Source organism: Chamaea fasciata, unplaced genomic scaffold (genome assembly GCF_029207755.1).
Source record: "Chamaea fasciata isolate MVZ Bird 193981 ecotype frontalis unplaced genomic scaffold, bChaFas1.0.hap1 SCAF_2, whole genome shotgun sequence".
Classification (NCBI taxonomy): domain Eukaryota; kingdom Metazoa; phylum Chordata; class Aves; order Passeriformes; family Sylviidae; genus Chamaea; species Chamaea fasciata.
The window spans coordinates 21,719,473-21,742,440 of NW_027094087.1; the positions used below are offsets into that span (position 1 = coordinate 21,719,473).

The window sequence follows — 22,968 nt, forward strand, 5'->3', positions numbered from 1 at the left end:
ATCAATATTCCTCCTTTGTCTCCTCAAATATTCCATCTCTAGTCTTACTCAAGTGTAAATCACCTTTCAAAGACTGGTTAGTTACAGTTAATTGTTTAAGCTGCAGTCAAACTTTCCTAACAAGACCATCACTTATTTTTTCCATCTTTTAAAATCTTCCTCCACCTACAGGAAATATAGCCATTCAAAGCTGGAAAAAACGCCCTCCACAAAACTCTCAAGTGAATTTAAATGGGAGGGGAAAAATAAGAAATGTACATTTTAACGAATCAAAACTATTAGGCTTCTACTACAAAAGTAGATTTCAGTTTTCAACACACACAAAAATAATCCCATGGAAGGAAATTAGAGGAATTATGGAGGAAAAAAAATCCCACCTCTTAGTGCAGCATCTGTACTGGAATGAAAGTGATTTATTTATATTACACACAGAGATTTTTATTAAAAAGGCTGGTAATGGAACATTTTATTTTAATGCATCAAGTTGATAAAAGATTAGTTACAGAAATTGTGTATAATGTTGTATAAGTCACATGGATGGGCTACTTAAAAAAAGATTTGATAATTAGAGGAACACATCTTTTGTTTTAGTTACATCGTAAAGTGCCTTGTGTAGTCGTATTCTATCGTTGGAATGACCGCCTGTACAAATTTCAAGAAAATAAGAAGGTACCTGAGTTCCTTATTAAGGAAAATGCACAATAGCAAGAAATCCTTCAAAACAAAGCAGAAGTCACATTCAATGGTCTGCTCAGCAGTATTATTTGCTAACAGGAAAGTAACACCTAGCTACTTCAGAGTTAAGAGACTGGGAGATTAATATTGCAGAATTCTGGTAATGACATCTGACACTTGACCAAAAATAGACCTCCCTGGTTTAAGTTAATGCAGGGAACCAGAAGTTATCTTCAATATATCGTGCAGACATCACAGAAACATTACCGACTCCATGTACATTCTTAATATTCTTATGTTATTAACAAACGCCAACGTGAATTGTACCCAGCAAGGCTAATCCCTAGCTCCCTTCCTGTAGCTCCAGGGAAAGCAGGATCCTCTGTTTAGTGCTTCAGAGGCTCAGAAAAAGAAATCAGCTCCTACTCTGAGCCATCCTTCAAAAGAGCTCCTGCCTGTTCATGAGGGAAGGTGCAGAGATTAGCTTTATCAAGCTGAACAGTTTGCCTTTGCAGAGAAGAGTTCCCTTGTATACATCACCTTCAAATGCATGTTGGGCCTGAATTCGCAGTCTGGAGTATATTGAATAATTACAATCTAAAGTCTCTGTCCATGTGGGAAAGAGGCAGACAGAGAACTGAAAAATTAACAGAAATCACTACTTCCAACTGACTATTAAGTTATATTGGTACTAGATGTAAGAAAACCCAACTGTTTTGACATAACAGTCTCATGGACCATTTCTTCACAAATGGAAGATACATGAAAATGAGTAAAGAAACGTTAAAAATGCCCCAATCTGTTAAGTGATTAAAAAAAAAGGAAAAAAAAGAAAGAAAAAAGAAGGAAAAAAAAAAAAGCTATTTGCAACTATTGAGGACTAGGAGACTTGAACAACTGTGTCAGACGAGTTATTTTCCAGTTGCTTGTTGCACAAATTGAGTAGGTCTCAATTCATACAGTAAATGAGAATTTTACTGATTCATGACCTGTAGCTGCTCGATAATCCCTGCTTACTTGCCCCACAACAGCAAAGAACACTATTTTGAAAGGACACACATGGGTTTTTTTTATCATGGAATTTGCTCCAGTCAGAAAGTAATCTACTGATTACTATAAAGCATAACTAAGATCACTCAGCTTCCTGAAAGAAAATTCTAATTGTGAGGCATTTGATATTGATGTTCAGAGTAGCTTAAGTGATTTTCACTGCTTTTTGTCAGCAGTGTTGCTTTACCAAGATATTGCTCACACGCAAAATAGAGAATATCAGGACCACTGCACTTTTCAGAAATTAATTTTAGATTAAAATCTAATATAAAATCTGCTCTGCTAAGCAGTGATTACACTCTGGATGGAGTCTGTGAACCTCCAGTCTCACCCTCCTAACACTGCCATTTCTGTTTCATGCTCACAGCTACCTCGTTCACCCTTACAAACAAGGGCTCAATCCTGTCCCTTCAAACCTACCTGCTTTCCCCATTGCTCCTGCAGTACACCACCTCATGTTCCCCCAAAAACTTAATGGAGCCTGCTTGCACAAAGGAGCTCATCCCTGAACTCCACCAAGTGCCACCCCAAGCAGCTGTTCACTGCTTTCACACACAGTTGTTGCAGCTTATGAACCTTGAAGTAAGAGACCGTACACTGCAAGAAGTCTCCAAGAAACTGAGTAGTAATGAAAAAGGATACATATGAACTCCAAGTTCTCCCCCACCTTCTGCAACAGTCTCGATTATTTTCTTCATTACTTCTGCATGCCTGAAAAACAGATCAGAAACAAAATATTTTAAAGAAGCATCAACTCCCTGTTCATCAGCAAGAATAGTTTTTGTGCAAATAAAATAATTTTGGACCATTAGCTTCAGAAGCAGCAAGGAAATTTTCAGTTTACTGAAAAAGTAAAATAGGAACAGTAACTGAAAATTAAGTGAAAAATGTAACATTATTTAACAGCTCCTTACATTACCACAGAAAGCAAAAAATGTTGTACGTTACAATGTAGACTGAGTGCCATGAGAGTGAATGCATACTGCTTGACACCAGTGTAACTTTTGACTGCTAAATGTCAATAAAGCCCCCAGGTGAGTCCCCAGAAGGTAATACTGACCAGCCGCCAGCCACCACAAGTTCCCAGATGCCCCCTGAAGATGATGTCTAGAAACTGCTGTAACACTTTTAGCTGCCTCTGCTGAACTCAAACTTGTAAAGCTTGAAGAGGTTTAAAACACTAAAACAATTCATACTTTCCTAGGAAAGGCAGATTAATCAATCCTGCATAAATTCAGAACTATTGCTGGAGGACTGGTTTAGGGTATGGAAACTTTCTCTGGTGGTAACTTGGGTTCTACGGCAAACCAACAGTTTTTAAGCTGGTTTCCTCTCTCTTGTAACTCTGTTATTGTAAAGCACTACAGGGAAGGATAAACATCTCCTCAGGTCACTGAGTTTTTACATCCTCATCAGTGACATCCCAGACCTACCATGAACCACACAATATTTGTGTACAAAGCCAGTCCTGGGAATGCAACACGAAATTACAGAATAGCCAGCACTGGAAGAGTGGCTATTTAGACTGGTCATTACCGAGTCTAAAACCCTCCTTGCTCAACAGGCAGTCAGCTAGAACAGATCACTCAGGACCTAGTCTGCTATAGTTTGGAATATCCTTAATGATAAAGACTTCAAATCTTTTAATGACCAGTTACAATGTGGAAATAACATTCTTGTGCTCAAGGCAGTTCTTCTATCCCATAAACTAAGGGATGAAGAACATATCAAATCAGATGGGAGAACTACTGTATGTTAAACTATGTTTTATTTATGTACCTTTAACACAAACTCCCAGGTTGTATAGTTAATCTTACTTTAAACTATACTTCAACCTTATTTTAAATAGATGATTCCATAAGTAATCTCCACCAGTGACATAATAGAGGGGTATGGGCATCCATCTACACAGCACTGCACGTTAGTGAGCAGCAGCAGTTCAAAATGCCCATTCCAAAACAACCGAAGTGCCAACTGAGAAGAAGGATGAGTGGGAAGCAGAGTTTGCATAACTTTCTGACCATGCCTTGATACCAGTACGTCAATCCAAAGAGCTGAGCAGCAACTGGCATTTAGTAGTCACCTCCGAAGTTAAACATGCTACCAGTGACTGCAAACAAGGAAGGAAGCTGTTGCAAAGTTACCAAGACACACTGTAAACAGGAACATGCAAGTCTGGGGAAATATTAAAGGTCAGCATTTGCCATTTACTGTTGGTCTTTGCAAGTCAACTAACCCTCAGAGCTGATTCCAATTCTGGATCCCCACGATGCCCTGTGGAACATACGCCATTTCAGGTGCCAAGGCCAGCTGCTTCTCTGTAGGAACCTGGCCACTGCCAAAACTTAAGTTTTGACCTTATGCATAACTGTGGACTACTTTTTTTACTGGCACAGAATACAGGTCACCATGCAGCCATTAGAAGTCTTTAACAGCATACTGGCTCAACTTCATACATCTTAATGACATTTGTTCTGTTTTCTAAGAACTACTCAGGTACTTCAAATTCTACAATTGTCACAGAGTAATGGTCATTCTTGCTGTCACACAGCAATTGATGAAAAGCTTTGCAGGTGCCTTATAAACTTTATAAAGTTTGTTTCCTGTTTTCAGTCTCCTTCTGTAAAAAAACCTTGAAGAATGAATATATAATATGTAAATACTGCTTTCATTACAATGGAAAGAAATATCTTTGAAGAAATGTAAGCTAAAATATCCTGCTATCTAGAAATCTTTCCCTGCAGATATTTAGAGTACAATAGTAGCAACAAGAGTTCGGAAGCCTATTACTATTTATTCTAAAATGGAGAAAAATAATGTCCTTGGAATCAGTGCCAGTAATTACGATTTAATTGTAAATGAGTTTAGTAGTTAACTTGTTTGATAGTCCCTTCATAACACTTTTTCATAACAGAAAAAGCTGAGAATCACGATTAAAGCAGTTTACAGCAATTAATGAGGAAGTTGACTATGTTCCTTCCAGAACCATAAATATGCTGACAAGAACTACAACTTACAGAAGAGCGGTAAGATGAATAATTTTCACTAACTACTCAAAATAGAAGCCATCTCAAGCAGCTGACAGTGGCATCCGACTGCTGTTTCTTTCCTTTCTCTGACGCCCAACATGAGGATACTCACGTCACAAGAAAAATGTTCAAAAAATCATACAAATATCCTACATTACACAATTTCTGTAACATGATGGGAGGCATCAGCAGCAGACAAAACTAATCACTCATAGTTCCTACCTGAATTAAAAACAAAGCTATTAGTTTTTATTCAGAAGCCCAGACCTGCTTAGCTGTTAGCAAAACCAATTTGAAAAAAATCAAATAGCTCATCTTGGAGAGAAAGAAAACATACTTAAAGCCTCCATTTTAGATATGCTGTTAGCCTCTTTCTTCACAGCCTCAACACTACCTTTTAAACTCTAATGTTAAGCAGTTGCAGATCCGTGACATCGCTTTTTGAAAAGGGCTACTGTCTCTTCCACTTTTAAGACTAGCAACAAACCTGTCTCCCTTCACTATCAACCACTTTGTTCATGCTTAAAGCTGAAACAAGTCTCATGATGTAAACCATTCCTTTAAGCATAAGCGTAGATTACATTACAAAGAACTGGCACTTCAATGGCTTCAGAGGGAGAAGTGAAAACATGATGACAGGGCTCTCACCTGTGAAGACTCAACCCAAATTCACAGATTAGCCTTGCACTGCTAACACCTGTGCAGAGTAATGACCAAAATTAAGCAGATAGCATTGCAGCCACAGCGATAAACTGTAGTTTTACCTAGTCAATGAGGGCTGCCGTGCCCAAATATCTTTGCATCTTTGTTCCATGAGTGCCCTCCAAATATGCATCAACTGGAGCTTTTTCCCAAGCAATTTACTAGCAAGGCTTACAGCAAACACAAAGTAAATTAAATTTTGGCTTCAGGATTCTTTTCCCTCCTTTTCTCCTATTAGTCATCTTCCCAGTCAGTCTGTTAAGACCTACATTCCTCCCACTTGACACTCCCTCAAAGACACTAGTTGCACAAAAAAGCTGCATCAGTTTTTTGTCCAAAATCCCTCAGACAGCAAACAGTAAGACAGTCAAAAGTCACTAACAGGTTGAGATTAAGACTGGTATGTTCATACACGGTACAAGAACACCTTACTGGATCAAACCAAAGATCTACCTGGTTCTGTTTCCTATCTTGCAGTACATCCTCGATAAAGAGGCTGAACAAGCCTCTTTAGAGCATAAAACAGTGCTTTGGAACAAGCATAAATGCTCTGTCCAAAGCACTACTAATTTCCATCAGTATGCTAGAAATTACCCGGGAACTTTCTTATTCTGAACCCTTCTAGTAACAACATTTTTAATAACCTTGACAAATTTTTATTTCATTAACATATTATTGCTTAAATAAGTACTTAGTTTAGTTAGGTGGTGCGTGCAGAAATCAATCCTTTCTGGCTTTGAACATGCCAGCAGAATAGCATTCAATGCCACCAGTTTCACTATTGGAAGAAAATTTAAATCCTATTACTTCATCTCCTGTATTATTCATAATGAAGGTCACTGATATCACAACTCCCTGCTCAGCTTTTTGCAAGTATTAAGGGTTACAGATTATTCAATCATTTCTTATGGGAAGAGCTTTATAACTTCAGTTATCCCAGACAAATCTCTGTTATCTTTTCCGGTTTTAGTCTTCCTTCACCTCACAGACTACAGAACAGATGATGACAGCCACAGTGCAGTAATCAACATGTGGTGGTACCACAGATTAACAGAGGCCTTCTGTTGTTTTCTGTTCTATTCTTTATTTTACAGTTCTCTCAGTTCTGCTTCTTGTATTACTCTTGAGCACCCAGACTGACATTTTCATGTTAATGCAGACTTAAACCTGATGATTTAAAGACCAAGAATAAACTTTACAACTCCAAAATTTTCTACTAGATCTCTAGAGGGGAAAAAGTTATTTCCCAGTTGTACAACAGCTTCTCTGCTCAATACTATCCGTGTATAAGTCTGCCTGCTTGGCAAAAGCAAACGCTTCTGAAAAGCAGTGGCTAATGAACTGTGAACTGCAAGAAGAATGATATACAGATTTACAAACCATATGAATACATATTCTCATAAGACCAAAATTAGCCATAAAATACTTTTTGCAAAGTTCCCTTGCTCTCTTCTCTAAAGACTGATGAAGAAATAAATGCTAAACCAGAAGCAAGAATGCTTTAAGTCTCTGAAAATGACCACAAGCTTGACAACAACAAGCTGATTATTTGACACTCAGCTAGTGGCATGGATAACCAAAGTGTTTAAGTCAAAGGAAATTCAATTTAAATGGGCAATCTGATCTCTGAACGTTTTCTTCTAAACATATGCAATCATACAAAGAGTATCTTTTCTTAAAAGATAGAAGCCCAAACTTTTATCTCCAGCAATTTCATACTGTCAAGAGGAATTACACTGTTTCAGATACTGGCTCTGTATCACTAAGACACCTAAACGGATGTTAGGGCCTACATCTAAGACAAGATGCACCTTTCAAAGACCTAGAAAAAATATCTGTGCAGCAAGTCACCTACATTTTGCTTGAGAAATGTGGAAAATAGAACAGAAAATATCCCAAAAAAACAAGCATGTTTTGCAGTTGTGTTCAACAAATATTTCGGTGTGACAATCCCAGGATCTCTATTTATCAGTGCAAAATTTGAAGGGGAGCAGGAAGTGGTCAACATAAAATAAGAAACTGCTATTTAATGTTCCAATAGCTTTTTCTGCTGTCAAAGTATACACTTTACTTCTACCCTCCCCAAAAAGTAGACAAAAGGATAAAAATTTATTTCATGGAGTTCTGGTAGTCTGCCATCTTCTGGAGTACATAGGGAAGCTTAGTTAAAAAGCAAGTTGATCAGAGAAGACAGTGCTAACTGCAGAACACGCTGCAGTGAGCACTGGAACGAACTCAGAGACTTGTTGATCCCTTCCTTTCATACTGCCTCAGAAGCCAACAGACCACTACAGCAGCCAGTTGTAGAAGTACGTCCAGACAACCTGAACAAAATCCTTAACAAGAGCAGTGAAATGCCTTGTTATCTGCAGGCTGTATCAGATCAGAAACAAAGACTTACCTGCACGGATGAACTGAGCACATGGGAGGTGGAGGAAGATGAGGATGGTTTTCAATGGTCACTGTTTTCTTGACGTGATCTTGACTAATATCTTCATACATGTGCTCTACTGTTAAAGGCTGCCGCTGCTACAGAGGAAGGAGGAACACGAGAACAAAGGCGTTACTAACAAGGAATCTCGCTCCTTTCTAACATCAGCAACAGATGATGCCACAAAAATTACTGGCATCTGAAATAAAAAAGTTCTGGAGGTACAGTGAAAGAACTGAGTGGGTTAAAATCCATATGATATAGAAATAGTACTGCACAGATTTTCCTTTGAGTGGTGAAGTCAACGTATTTGAAAACCAACTAGGTTCCCACCTTGGTATTTGAGCAATGGGTCCTACCCAACTTTAACTCAAGAAACCTAGTGATCAAAGGGAAGAACTATTTCTATATTCCATTCCTCCTGAAGGTGATGAAGCACATACCTGCTTACTTGACTGAGTTTACTGGGGTAATTACCAGTTCTACAGTGCTAACAAATATGCCAATGGATTCCTTCAAAATGTGCTCAGTTATCATGTGCAGTTTTCAGTGAAACTGTTCCAACTTGCTGTAAGTACAATAAAAGCTCTGCCATCAAGCCTATATTGCTTAACAGTTTTCTCACCATTTTTTCCTTTAAATTTCTATTGGGAATATGCAACAAAATATCCTTTCTATTTGACTCAGCGAGTCTAATTTCACAGAAGCAGGAAAAAAAAACCCAACATAGATATACCTCATCATATCCAAATAACCAGAGCCTTGGAGTTTGGTAATATTTGTCATAAGTGATGTAGAGGTCATAGGTTCTAGTCTGTAGAATAGCATCTTCCCCTCCAACATCAACTTTAGTTTTGTTAGCTTCTACAATCTGTCTTGTGTCAAGAGTTGCCTGGTTCAAGGTAAAAATAACAAGATTAGTATGGTCTTGCTTGGGTTCCCTCTTTTCCCATTCTAAATAGTTATGTAAAACTGTAAAACTTTTAATAATGTTCTTAAGATGGCACAAAAACCCCCAACACATGGTTTGTTTTCATTTCTAAATTAGGAGCATCAGTTTCTCCCCCAATAAATATTTTTTGTTTTATTTTTGGTGGTTTTTTTTTTTTTTACTTTATAAAAAAGGTCCAATTTCTTAAGGAAACAGGCAGCTATGTTGTTACACACCCTACCTTCTTTCCCAAGTAACAGACAATTCCAATGAAATTCAGAAGGCAAAGGTCTCAGTTTGTGCAGGTTCACGAAGACCTTAGCATAGTACCACAAATAATGAGGCCTTCTGTTTTCTCTCATAGATGTCTGACGGGTAGGTATAATCTACTGAACCTACAGTAGATTACACCCATCCTCCCTGTGTAAGCCCCAAAACCACCACTGCATTTTTTAACTTCTACAAGCAGGGCAAAAAGGATTAGCAAAACCAAGGAAAATTTCTGTGGACAAAATCTTTGAGGACCCAAGGGTTCAAGTTAGTGCAGTAGATTGGCAGGAGACAAATCCATAGGAATCCAAGCTCAATAACCCTACTACTCATAAGCTTGTTATTGCAGCCATTTGTTATCATTATTTTTCCTTTCCTTGTGCTTATATTGTAACAGGCAAGATAGAGAACTGTTCACTCACATCATCTGTCTCCAATAGCCCACTTTCTTCATACTCTGAAAAGAAGACCCATAAAATTCTGTGTTCAGCTTGTAGCCAGTCATTATATTTGTCATTCATAAACAACTACTTAAAAAAATAAAAAAAATCTACATTTATCTAAAGAAGTTCTATTCAGGTAAATTTCCTGATCCCCAAAGCAGACTATCCCTTTTCAAACACAAATTTGCCCAAGACTGCAGTAAGCAGGTGAGGAGCAATACTTCAGTGATTTTATACAGATTGAGTTTAAGTGTAGGTACAAAGCTGGAAGGAAACTGTGCCAAATCCCTAATTTATACTTTCTTAGATCTGTTCTGCTACACAGTTTTCCGATCAGGTTTTTGGCATACAAGTTAGAGTAAACATGCATCAATAAAACAATACGAAAGATGCTAAAGAGCACAGGCCTACTCAAATTTTTCAGCATAAATTTGCAAAGAATAAGTGGTATTTTAGAGTGTACTGCTTTAAAGACCTGAAATAAAATATGTTCCACCCAATTTAAGGAAATACCTTCCATGTCTGCAGCTTCTCCTTCATCTTCCTCATCATCATCTTCACAAGATGCTGAACACTCTGGTATTTTTATATTATCCTTTAGAAGTTAAATTGAAAATACTGCTTTAATGACTGCTTCATCTACATAGCCTAACAGGCCCAAAAAATTTAAGGTGTTAAGTCCAGTCAACATATTCAGTGATCCAGTATGATAATTTCTGAAATATTAAGAAGGACTACACTGGAACTCAAATATTTGCTTAATACCTCATTTTAGTTTCAAAGTCCTAGTACAACATTAAAAATCCATTAAAAATCTTTCCTTTGACTTTGCAATCTGGTGATTTAATTCCTAAACAAAGAAAAGTGACCATGGTGTTAAGCAATCAAAAGATCCTCCTATCTCAAATGAAAGGCAATGACTAAACAGCTAAGATTAAACATGTAGGTTAAGACTTTTTTAAGTTCTAACCCTCTGCCAACTGTGCAGCAGTTATCATAAAATATCTCAAGGAAGGGACCCATAAGGATGATTGAGTCCAACCCTCTCCTCTTTCTGAGACTACATAAAACTCTATCATATCACAAGTGTCACCCAGTTTCACACACTATGAACCCTGTCCAGTTCCTTATTTTCTTTAAAACACAAGAGAGTAACAAAGGGTATCACATTTTGATATAATTCTGCAAGGAAACATAGTCCAACAGAAACAAATACAGCACAAGCCCACAGTCGACTTTCAGGCCTTGCATAGCATTACAGTCCAATGGACAACTCCAATGAAATCCAGAAAGTAAAGGTCTCATTTTAAAGAGATTTCATAAAGATTTTAGAATACTTCAAATAACTACTACAGTTAGAAGCTCCTCTGAGCATCAGGTGGCTGATTTTTCATTTAAAAAACCCAAACCACCAAGACCAGTAAGAAACAAAGTTACAAAGTGCATTGTCAGATCATCAGCAGGAAAGAGTTGTCCTCCTGGATTGGACCTGCAAGCAAGCAAGTTTTTCTACATACAATAAAAATGAAATTCAATGCAAAACACACAACAGCACTTATGAATCACAGTAATATTCTGCAAGTATTGTGTTTTGTAGAAAAAGAGATCAATTTTAGTTATTCCTTGAGTATTTCTTCCACCCTCATGTTACTGACTTTTAAAAAAGCGGTATTTTTACTATATACAGCAGTCATTTGGAATACCTGCACTTCACAGTGCATTTTGAACTGTTTATAATTATGCAGTCGCATGGGGCAGCCCATTTTCTTTCCCCCTAATTTTTAGAATCCAAAGCTTCTTAGATGGTTTAAACTCTCACAGCACACAGACAGAATTCCCCTTACAAACTCATCTTTAAAAGCTTTTTGTGTCTCTGTGACTTTTTCCATGTTTCTTAAACATGTTAGCCAATACATTTGCATTTCAAGTACTTCCTGAGGACTTAAGTTTCAGGTTTTTCTCCTGCTCAAGTGACTTTGTGGAAATGTGCAGAAACTGAGGATTTCATAACGTGTATACATTTAAACAGGTAAAGTTCTTCTAAACTGAAGGGCATAAACCTGTCAAACTGGACCAATGTGCTGCAGTTGAAGATCACAAAGAAATACTTTACATTCCCACATTACTTTTCCATATAAAAATTTCTTTACACCGGATTTCCAAACACTAATGTCTTGGAACACAAATGTGTGGCATCAGTATAAACAGAATTTAATTTTCAGTTTGTAGAAGCCTGGCACAGAAGCATACTGGCTAAAGGCATTTCAAGAAGACAAATGTCTCAGTAAACACAGCAATAAGGAGAAGCACATGCTTAGACTAATATCACAGGCTCTGAGGTCAACGTACATCTGCAAAACAATTAGTGACCACGTATAATTTAATCTTTCACAGGGAGTACTAGATTGCCACTAGTAAAACTACTATTACTTTCAGGTCTGCAATAAAGCAACAGAAAAATTTAGAACCAAGTACCTTACTGTCCAGTGTGATCTCCTTAACTGCTTCTGTTGCGCCCACTATACCTGTAAATTGAACAAGAAGTTTGTTTTAAAAAAAGCTTGGTTCTTGGTTAGAGAATAGCATAGAAAGAGTTTGCAAGGATTTCAGAAAGCAGTGTCTCATCTTTCCATGTCACATCTCGCAACCACCTTGACATGTGAGGGGCTGTTCATTTGATACTGGTAACATGCTAGGTGCTGGAAACCCCTAAGCAAACCGTAACAGGAACAAAGGGCACCACAGCACAGATGTGCCGTGTCTTACAAAGCCCATGATGGAACTCCGCAAATTTGGACTTCTGTTTTAAGGTATTTTTGCATAAAAGTGAGCTCAGGAAAGGCACTCACATCACAATAATGAAACTCAACTTCACGAAAAAGGCAGGCATTCATGAGTATTTCTGAACTTCCTGAAAGCAATGACAAAGGAAAATGTAGCAGAGCACTCAGAGCTTTTAGCTGAGGGGAAGCAGGAGTATAAAACCATCCCAATTCATAGTAGTGTCCACTCTTGAGTTCCTCCCCATTAGCTTTCTAGTTTTACTGCAGTTCTCACTCAGTACCTTTTGGGATACGTGCCAAGATTCTGCTTTGACAGAGTACATTTATCTGATTAAGTCTTCAGCTTCTGGAAACAGATTTTATCTCATTTGCCAGCACTTAGAGACTGGCAGGGTTTAGTAATGGATATTACAGCTGTGCTGTACTGTATGGTGCCCAAACCAGCCCACTCTAAAAGTAAAACCTGGCAGAAGAGTCTATTCACAGCAGGGATGGATACTGCACACTTAATTCAAGGACATGACAAAGCTATTCCAAATTATTCCTTTGGTGTCGGGGCATTCGATTATGAACTATGATGCCTTTAAGAATTGCCAATGACGAAAAATGTCTGTCTACAGAAAAGACAGGCATCATCTCCAACCCTTTTTCTTCCCACCCTGGCAAACTATTCAGAGAACTTTCTCCACATTACAGCAAAAAAATATTACACCAAAGAAAGTAAAAACTGAGAGGAGTACTTTTGGAAACGGTAGGGAAAATATCACTGAAGGACAGAATTGTATTAGCACATGATAGAACATCAAGAAACAGACTAAAACTAACATAATTGCCAATTAGAAAAAAACCAGAAGTATTTCTAAGACACTGTGCTAGAAAAGCCAGTGAGACGGATTCATACAAGCAGTATTTTTTAGAACTCTTTACAAACACAAGCACTTAAGGGCTTATTGTAAAAAAGGATCATCTCCCACACTCATCTCTGTACTTAACATCTTCTTTCTTTTTAGTACAGCATCCACATTTTAAACTAACACCCTCTTCACAGGATTTCCTTACTAAGGAATGAGTCATTACACAACTCTTATTTTAAAATAACTTCCTAGAACTTTAGTAAGAATACTGAAATAATTCCCACCATCTCTGAAAAGGAGCCTGTTTCAAGCATATACAGCCACATAGTTAAACATTATATACCAATCAGGTGGGTAGATGACAATGTAACTTATTTCCTGCAGACTACATATTGGTACACAGACGTGTATATAAGAAAGATTTTACTTTCTAAGAGTGGAGACTGAAAATCAGATTACCAAATGCAAAGCATGAAGCAAGACCTTGAATACCTGCATTGTGAAAAGTGTCTACCCATCCCCCATCACCATCATCTTCTTCTATAATTGCCTCCTGCTCATCTGAGTACTCCATCTGCTTACATCTTTTATAGCACGGCACTACAAGAAATGGCAAAACAAAAAGAATGCAATCAGTCATTCTTACACAAAACCAGACTGGAGCATGATACTGTCCTGCAAGGCCTTCTGAAATGTGGCAATCTTTCAAATATCCCTATTTAAGGAATCCTAAGGCTGTATTTCAAATGCAAAAGTATGAACTTACAAAAATACGTTGATGTGCTGTACCATATATTTTACTTAATGTAAAATACAACAATTCCTGTAGCCTCAGAAGTTCATCTTTCTGTTAAGCATTAGAACAGTTCATCCAATCTCTTAAGGAGTAGAAAAGAATTAATTTCTCATTTGCTAACAACTGAAGAGAACCTGTAAGTTTTCTTCACATTGGTAAACAACCAAGGACAACTTTGCCTGGATTTTCATCAGTTTTCCAAACTCATTTAGAATTCTGCTAAAACTTGCATCAGCTACTTATGCAATACTTTAGGTATGTTTAATTATAATTTAACATCTAGAAGTTTAGAAGGTCAGAATTCATGTGATATTAAAAATAACTTCTGTCATATGCATTACAGAGCCATTCCATTAGAGATTTAGATAATGTTTTCAGAAAACAGTCAAAGAAAGACTGAATATATAATTAAGACAAAGCAGGCATTTTCCAACAGTGTAAACAAGGACTATGTAGAAAATGCTCCTTCCTTTTCTATTAATGTGGAGAAAAACAAATCTGCTGCATGAAATGCAGCATTTGAAAACTGCTCTTTGACCTTTCAGAAAGGGATGAATGGGGTGTGAAAGTCAAAGTGAAGTCATCCAAAGACTTCCAAAATAAGTCTGTAGGATGACTCCCAGTCTCAACTACAGCCCACAATTTCTACTCGGGTGGGAAGCCAATGTGACACCAGCAGCAGAAAATGTTATTTTGGAACCTGATCAAGAAGGATCAGAGCAACGAAGAACCTCAGTAGTGGCAGGAAAAGAAACAAAGCAGATCAGTGGGCCATCAAACCATGAGGCCCATCTCAGGAAGATGTCCAATGCTACTGTAGTAATTCTTGCATGATAGTGCACTGCAAGACTCCAAAAGCCAGCGAGGAAAACCCAAGCATATAATATAACCCTCTGCAGGAAAAATCTCCTCAGGCTTTCTTAGTGCTAATGCTTCATTTAATAGCTTTGACACATTTTGATAAGAGATCTTTTCGATTTCTCCATATTTGTGCCAAAATGTTATCCTTCTTATCCATCAAAAAGGTAATCACCACATGTATTACATAAACACAACTGTGAAGCTGATAAAAAATTAATTCAAGATTGTATTTCTATAATTCTAATAGACAAGGATATTGACATTAACTACATACTTGAATTACAAGTATCAGTGTCACTATGAAAAACATTTTGAGAACTCTTCAATAGCCTGAGTTTCCAAAGGAAAGAAGAAAATAAACATATTTTCCTTTTAGACACTGAACATGAGTTGAAGCAAAGACAAAGATGTTAAAAATATTTAAAGTTAGTTTATAATTCATCAAGGCAAACTGTGTGTCTCGTACTAAGCTCTACTATAAAGTGGTCTAAGAAAAAGAATTTAGGAGTGCAGGAAAAACTTCTTTAATACTGCAAAGCCAGAGCATCCAAAGTGTGAGCTGTTTGCTTCCCCTATCAATACAGACAGTCGGTACAGCTGACAGCACAGTCAACCACGGTGTCAATTCTAAGAACACTCACATTTGAATTTCAGCCTTACCATTCTTAGTTACCAAAAACTGTTTGTCTGTTGGCAGATAAGCTTTGACTTTTAGTTCTTCTCCTGAAGCCCTGTAAAATGAAGTGCACCATTTGAGAATTTGATGACCTGCAAACAGAAGAACCCTTCTATTTTCACATTGTGTCAAGAACATTTTATATAATCCTCTTGACCTATTCTCAGAATCGGTTTGCTGCGACTTTACTCCTCCCTACATATATTTGGTATGATTTTAGAAAGCTTAGCCACCTCTAACTGTTCTGAGATCAAAACCATTTTATGCCTCAAAAACTACTTTCACTTTGAGATGGCCAAGCAAAGACAGGTTGACAGAATAACCTATTCTATATAAAATTTTCTAGGATCAGCAACAACAAAGTAGCAAATGCCTGAAGAAAGCAACTTCAGAAAAGCAATACACCTCCATAAATACAAAATCTGTCCATAGTCACTAGTGCTTAAGTACTCTTAATTTCACATTACCCAAGCATTTGCCTTCACCTCTAGTGGCTTTTGGTTTGAAATAAAAGCAACATTCTAAATAGCCCATTCCAAACTGCTGGCAGACTCAACATCATGTTTTCTCTGAAGGAGGTGGCAAAGGGGCAGGGAAACAATGATTCGAACATAGTAATTTTTCCTTCAGCAATTCGAGGCCCAGTACAGAGCCAAGACCCTGATGATAAAATCTGCACAGACGATGTTAATTTAGGAGCAGATTAGTTTCATAATGCAAGACACCAGTAAAACATAAGGAAGCACCTTATTTGCACCCTTACTGTCCATGACACGGAAGGGATTTCCAAGGGCAATCACTATACAAAGTGAAGTGCTAAGGGCTAACCTGAATACATTTATTAACAAATGCTTGTCAAAATACACCATTTACAACTACTGCCTAACAATTCCAGTTGCACATGGCCTTTGCTTTTTCCATCAGTAAGACAAACACGGGTAGACATGCTGCTGCTGCAGCTAAGCGCTAAAAGCATTCATAGTAAATAACAGATTATTTCCCCTAGAATCTCAGAAAAACAAACAAAAAATCCCCATGCAAATCCTCATCTCAACTACGGCTATAAAGCAATTAGTAAGCCCTGCCTGACTTAAATATAGAGCCATCATTAAAGTTTTACTGGAGAAGTCCACTTACTGCTCTGAAATGAGACAACTGTATGGATAAATCCAATGGAAACACACCAAAGCGGATAGGAACGCTTTCTTCTACAATTCTTTCAATTTTACTTACCATTGCCAAGTAGGACAGTGGTGAACTAAGTGATCTCCAGCTGCAACAAACTGTTAAGGCAGGGAAAAAAAAACAGTTAAATATGGCCCAAGGAAACAATCTCCATTTTTTTCTCGGCATTAGTATTTCAGTTCCACACTTCTTTGATCTATTAACTGTAATTAACTGTTTTTAACAAATGTTTCAATCAGCTCGATGCTTTATTTTAATCCCATTTCTCAGCTAACCATGAAAATGCAAAGATTAAATCAACTTCACCTGAAATCCTTACTAAGCACTGTAGCAAACTCAGCATTTCAAAAGCTGCAATACTACCTGCCAGTCTAGTAAGAACCAAAAAAAGTATCTGGACCTAGTAAGACTGTTAACTTTGTAATAAAGAAATTATTTTTATTTGCCACTATTCAAACTTTTACAAAGACAATGAAGAGCTTAATGTAAAAAAAAATATGTTTAATTCTCTTTCCTTGTTCAAAACAATTTTGCAGTAAGAAAAGCGAGACCATGAATCCACTGAATCAGTGAGAGAACTGCAAAAAAGAAATAAACAGCACAGATTTTATATAATGACCATCACTATAACAGTTGATCACTGATTTTAACTAAAAATGGATTACCACTTAATTAGTACACTAAAATTCTTACAGGTAATTTTGCTCTAATGAAATAGTTTTAAAAAAAAAATCACTCTGCTTGTTCTTTGATACAAAGACAAAGTCTTTTATAAAATTGCATTACTATTTCAAAGTGATAGCGCCAAGTTAAACTTGCCAGCAAAGTCATGCTAGACTCGTGTACAAACTCAAAATTCACTCAGCAGAGTCTAACCCTCTGGGCTTGTTTTTTGTACACATAAATTGAGGAAGGCAAGCCTGCACTCAAGAGATTTCTGTGGGCTTTGCAGCAGTCCCTCTGGAATATGAGGTGCACAGCTATCGCTACAGGTGCTTCCTTGTCTAGAAGTGCCAGTTTCTAAGAGCACCCTCCCCAGCTGCCCAGAGGCTGCTGCAGTGTGACATAAGAGGCTTGCAGCGGGTCACAGCCATTTCCTCACGGCATCCTCCAAAGGGAGGCGGATCAGCGCCGCAGAAACACCACAGCGAGCACTGCTCATGGATTAACAGGCTTAATCTCTGCAAAGTGCTTCCCTTTCACCTATTTCCAACAGAAGCCTCTAGCAAAACTGAATCCTTAAAAAAACCCAGGAAACTCTCCCAATACACCAGGAAATTTTAAAACTCATTATCTCTTATGTAGTAAACATAAATGAAACTCCAGAACTGTTTAAAATTCTCTGTTCAAAGAACTGGAACTCTGTTTGTGACAGCAATGTTAAAACACATTACTAAAGATGAAAAAACAATGTAGTTTGTGAGTTTAACAGACACATAGTCCTAAAACAGCATTTGAAATTTTATCTACAGTTTTTTCACCTTAAGCAGCAAAATTATCTAGCTGGTTTCACTTTCTATTTCTCAAGTATTGATGCTACCTCCTATCTGAGTCAGTACTGGAAAGTAGGAGGAGAACAATTTTAGGATATCTTATTTCTGTCCTGAAGAGAATTTCTTTAACAATTTCCCTGGATTTGCATACATAATTAAAACAAGTGTCGTCTTTTGGAGGTATTAACTAGTAAGAACTCATGACAGGCAAGAATTTTTGAAGTGATTAAATCAAGTACACAGATAAGTGAAAAGAGGGAGTAGGTGTTGAGTTTGATTAATGAGTCATCTTGAGTCTTAATTTATTCATCCTCAAAGGCAAGCCACGGAACCCCACAAAAACCTATACACCAGTTAGCGTCTCAGACTAAAATACATCTGAAATTACCCAAGAAATCCAAACCCATTCAAAGAAAACATCCTAGTGTCATTATTCTTTAGCAATCATTCTTATATAAAGACAGTCAAAAGGACAATCAGCAGATCCATGCTCCAGCTTCATCTAAATTTACAAAAAATTTTAATCTTGCTGCATAACCAGTTCCCTTGACTACTGTTTTGAAGGACCCAATTTATTCCTCCCAGCAGCATCTAACTTGATACAGAGAACAGACTATTCACAGTCCTAGTGGTGTTTAATGCTGCAAACTGTTTAATGTAATACAGTGTGGTTCTTGCTGTGGCTTACAGAAGGTGCCTTTTCTTACAGCACTACTGCAAATTCTTCTCCCATAAATCACGAAGGGATTAGGCATTGGTAGAACATTTGTCTGGACCTTCTCTATTATTCTAGTTTACATACAACAAAGATCAGGTATTATTGTTTAACACACATGAATATTTATACACACACACACACGCGGTTATCAGAACAGAACACCGCGTTGCCAAGCCTGTTTGTCTGTGGGGTACCTCTGTGTCAAAGGCAGAGAATGAGTGTTTGCTTGCCAGGCAACACAGCAGAAAAATACAGGCAGGCCCCAATATTAAGAAAAATAATTCTGTCCACATTGTCTACCTGCATCAGTCATCATTTGTTCAATTTTTTTTCCATTCTCATCTTTACCTTTTTTCTTGTTTCATTTTTCTTTCATTCTACCTAACAGTCTTGACACTGTTTTATTAGACCTCTGTAAAGAAAAGTATTTGCAGATCAGTAGCACTTTAATAAGTGTAACAGGGAAATAAAAATAGCTCAACACAGTCAGTATTCTTACTGTTCAAGGAAAAAAAAAAACTTGTTTGTTGCTCTTTGCACTGGAGTTCTTAAAAAAATACAACTGCTTGGCACCAATCCAAAATACAACCAGCCTAAAGCAGCCTATAGAGAAGAAGAGGGAGAAATAATAATCATTGGATACATGGTGTGGACAAATATATGTAATGATCTTCACAGAGCCTTGGAAGGAACCAAAAAACAGGCAAACAAGGACTGTTCCAAATATAAAAGCTCCCCTTCCCGTTCCTCAGAGGAAAGGCTTTAAAAATCAATACATTCCTGCTTCAGTCCTGAACTCCCATGACAAACGGAGCTGTTGACCCAGCTTTTTTACAATCTTTTCACAGCATAATAGAGGAAAGAAGCATCCCACAGTCAGATGCCTAATGCCATCTCAAGAAAAATTATGTTGACCTACTTCATCTGTAGAGTAAAAAACGCCACTTAGAAATTTCACTTTGTGGAAAGTGTTTCAAGAAGCAATAATTGGCAAAGACATGATCTGTTTAACATGGTTGTTTTGCATTAAAAAAAATGCAAGACGACTTTCAAAATAAATTTAAGTTTCTTAATACTTACTTCTTCAGGTGTAATTACTCCAGTTTCTTTAAACTTGGACTCCTGAAAGAAAAGAAAGTTTAAAATTTTGAGAACTGCTGACAAATAAACACACTCCACTTTACTGGAAAGACAAACATCTTCTCTAGTTTCATTTTGCAACTCATTCTGTCCAGAGATCCAAGAATCAGCCTGGAGGCAACCTCTGCCATGACTAATAGGTATCTTACATTAGAAAATAAGGAAGTAAGACTCCCCAAAATTACCTGTTGCAAAATATGAGGTATTAGGAAAAATGATCACCTATACAAAATGATTTTTTTTGCTACTGCCAATTATAACAATAGTGAAGAAAAGATGACTGGCACTCAGTATTACATTTGCCAGTAAGAAACAGAAAATCAGTTGGAATCAGGGATTCTAACTGTCAAGGACTCCAGGGTTCTAGCATTGAACAGCACTGCAATGCATCAAAATGAGGTTTTGCAGTTAAGAAGTCACGAATGAAAGACAAAACCAACTCTTCTCTGGGGTAGAAAAAGTGAAGCACAAAGTCTTAGTAATACACTTTCTTTTAATGCCCATTTCTGTGCCTTCATCAGGCACCCCATGGAAACGGCTTCAGTTTTTGTATATTGTCATGGGGAGTTTTGTAGATGAAAGAATAGATGGCAAGAAAATACCAAATTTATTCTGCAGGCAGAAATGAAGCACTTTGGCATTAAAGGCAACATTTATGAAGCTTAAGAACAACACGTCTTGTATATTCAAATCTAGACTAAGCGTAATATGACTTCTGGTTGTTTGTTTCTTCAGAAAAGCCTCGAGTACCAAGGAATCCTACCACTCCTCAGCATCAGAGCTATCCAAAACAGGCTTCTGAAAAAGAACTATGGCATGGCTGACTTCTTACCCTAAGAAATCTTTTTTTTTTTTTTTTCTCTTGAGACTAAAAGCATCAACTGAAAATGTCTTGCTTCCAGCCACAGTTTCACCATATCCAATCCGGTGGAAAACATTGAAGAAAAGAAGCCCCAGCTAAACTTGTTCTTTTTGTTCCTTTCCCCCATATGTGCTATCACCTGTGCTGCAGAAAATGAAAGGAGCACACTTGTTTGATATGGTATTGATTACTGCCTTTCTGGCCCAGTTCTAAGGAAGACAGACATAAGAACAAGATAAGGAAAACAGCAGCTGTACAAACACTGTAACATCATTATATGCTAGGTGACTGAAACCAAAGTAATTTGAATTGCTACAAAACTCAGAATCCTCAATAACACATTGTGAAACACCACAGTGGAGACAACTATGTGGTTACCCTCAGAATGAACCATAAAAAGTAGGGAACTTGTGTCTCTGGAATTACAGAAAGAAAACATGTAAAATAGTCATCCTCTGTTCCCTAAAGGGAAATAGCTCATTTTTACATCTAAGTAAATTCTTTGGTTGAGAGACACATAGGTCTAGTTTCTTTCAAAAGTTACCGAGTTACAGTATTTGTTTCCCCCCTGTAAAGGAAACATATGAACATAACATCAACACCTTACATTTCTGGAAGTTTCTACTCCTGCCTCCTCCCAATAATCCATCTGGACACATGAATTTGTTCACTATTACACCAGCTGTGCAACAACTACTGTACTATCCTAAACAACTGACTTCACCTTCCCATGTCACAACTTTACTGCAACCCATACATTTCATGTTGGTGAGCAACTCCGGGAAGGTCCACTAGCCAGACAAGAGCATCCCACATACCACAGAGGAACAAACTCAATTAACAATTGACTGTCACTGCTATGTGCCAAGGAATGTAAGCTGCAGGGTGCAAAGCACATAAAAGTTCAAACCACAAAGCCACAGGCAGAGAGACTGTTGTCATAAATAAGTGTTTTTTTCAAAAGCATGCAGAAGTAACAAAATCACTAGCAAAAAAACTGCTGCCAAGTTAAGCACTCATACACAAAGTCGGCATTTACATAAAAAAATTGTTTGAAAATACGAGTCAGAGAATAGGATGTAGTCTAACTGCTGCAGAAAACCATTATTTGTTTCTACCTAAATATGCAGTAACAGGAATTATGACAGATATGCTGCCAACCTTCATAATGACCCAATGGCTCACTTCTGCTATTCTCAGCTACTTTGGTGCACAGAGGCTCGTATTAATACTGTAATTTTGACACGGGAATAAGCTGTGCTATATAAAACCTGCTCACAAAACGAAAGCGTGGCTGATTTTGTTGGTTTGGTTTTTTTTTTTTATGTCAGCCGAAAAAGTTTTGCCGTTTATCCAAAATAACCATTGCAACGCAATTCCCGAAACCACGCTCAAGCCTGTCTGGTTTCAACGTTCGGATTTCAATTCCTGGACACACAAGCAGGTGAAAGTTTCCTGACTTTAACAGAAAACGGCAACAACATTTAAGTCATTCCCTGAGAAGCAGGAGCAGCAACGCCTGTTCTTTAAAAGTCGCGCCCTCCCAGGTGGATGCTCCCCGCTCCCAGCGGGATGTGAGCGCCAGCTGGGGTTCCCCCCATGCCCTCCGGCCCGCTGCGGGATGAGGGCCGATGGCCGTGCCCGGCACGCCCAGCACCGCGCCCTTGGAGACCCGCAGGCACGCAGCTCCTCGGGCCCGGCCGACAAGGGCACCGACAGCTCCCGGGACGAGCGGAGCGGCTCCCGGGGCTCGGGCGGGGAAGCGCGCCCGCAGGCGGGGGCGGCCACGGGCGTCCCTCCTCCCCATCCCGGCCCCCGCGCAGGACCGGCACCTTGAGCACGGGCGTGAGGTACTCGGCCACCTCCAGGGCCTTTCCCTTCACCGTGTTGATGACGTTCTGCATCGCGGCCACCAGACGGAGGACGGGCGGACAGACGGACAGCGGCCGCCCCCCGCCCTCGGCACGGCGCTCCCGCGACCGCCCCCCCGCCGCCCACGTGACCCGCCCCTCGCGTTCCCCCCGCCCCCCGTCGCACGCGCGTGACGACACACGGTGCGCGCGCGCCAG

At 38.4% G+C, this 22,968-nt stretch overlaps 1 protein-coding gene across 1 annotated transcript; it reads right to left on the minus strand.

The window, feature by feature from the left end:
- Positions 1-395: 395 nt before the first annotated feature.
- Positions 396-22,896, minus strand: ATG3 (autophagy related 3). The gene is made up of 12 exons (XM_066175232.1): positions 22,732-22,896; positions 19,978-20,019; positions 16,735-16,784; positions 15,486-15,556; positions 13,661-13,768; positions 12,007-12,056; positions 10,045-10,126; positions 9,511-9,545; positions 8,624-8,779; positions 7,858-7,985; positions 2,368-2,436; positions 396-673 (listed from the first exon to the last, which is right to left on the minus strand). Exons 1-12 carry the CDS (start codon positions 22,801-22,803, stop codon positions 592-594), a joined length of 945 nt encoding a protein of 314 aa, XP_066031329.1. The 5' UTR covers positions 22,804-22,896; the 3' UTR covers positions 396-591.
- Between the last annotated feature and the right edge of the window lie 72 nt (positions 22,897-22,968).

What these genes read in the sequence shown, in the direction of transcription:
- ATG3 (XM_066175232.1), bottom strand. Translation starts at nt 22,803, where the DNA reads ATGCAGAACGTCATCAACACGGTGAAGGGAAAGGCCCTGGAGGTGGCC. An exon ending in GAGTAATTACACCTGAAGAA is followed by an intron (nt 16,785 to 19,977) that starts GTAAGTATTAAG and finishes CTGCCTTAACAG; the next exon opens with TTTGTTGCAGCTGGAGATCA. An exon ending in CACTGTCCTACTTGGCAATG is followed by an intron (nt 15,557 to 16,734) that starts GTAAGTAAAATT and finishes TTCATTTTACAG; the next exon opens with GGCTTCAGGAGAAGAACTAA.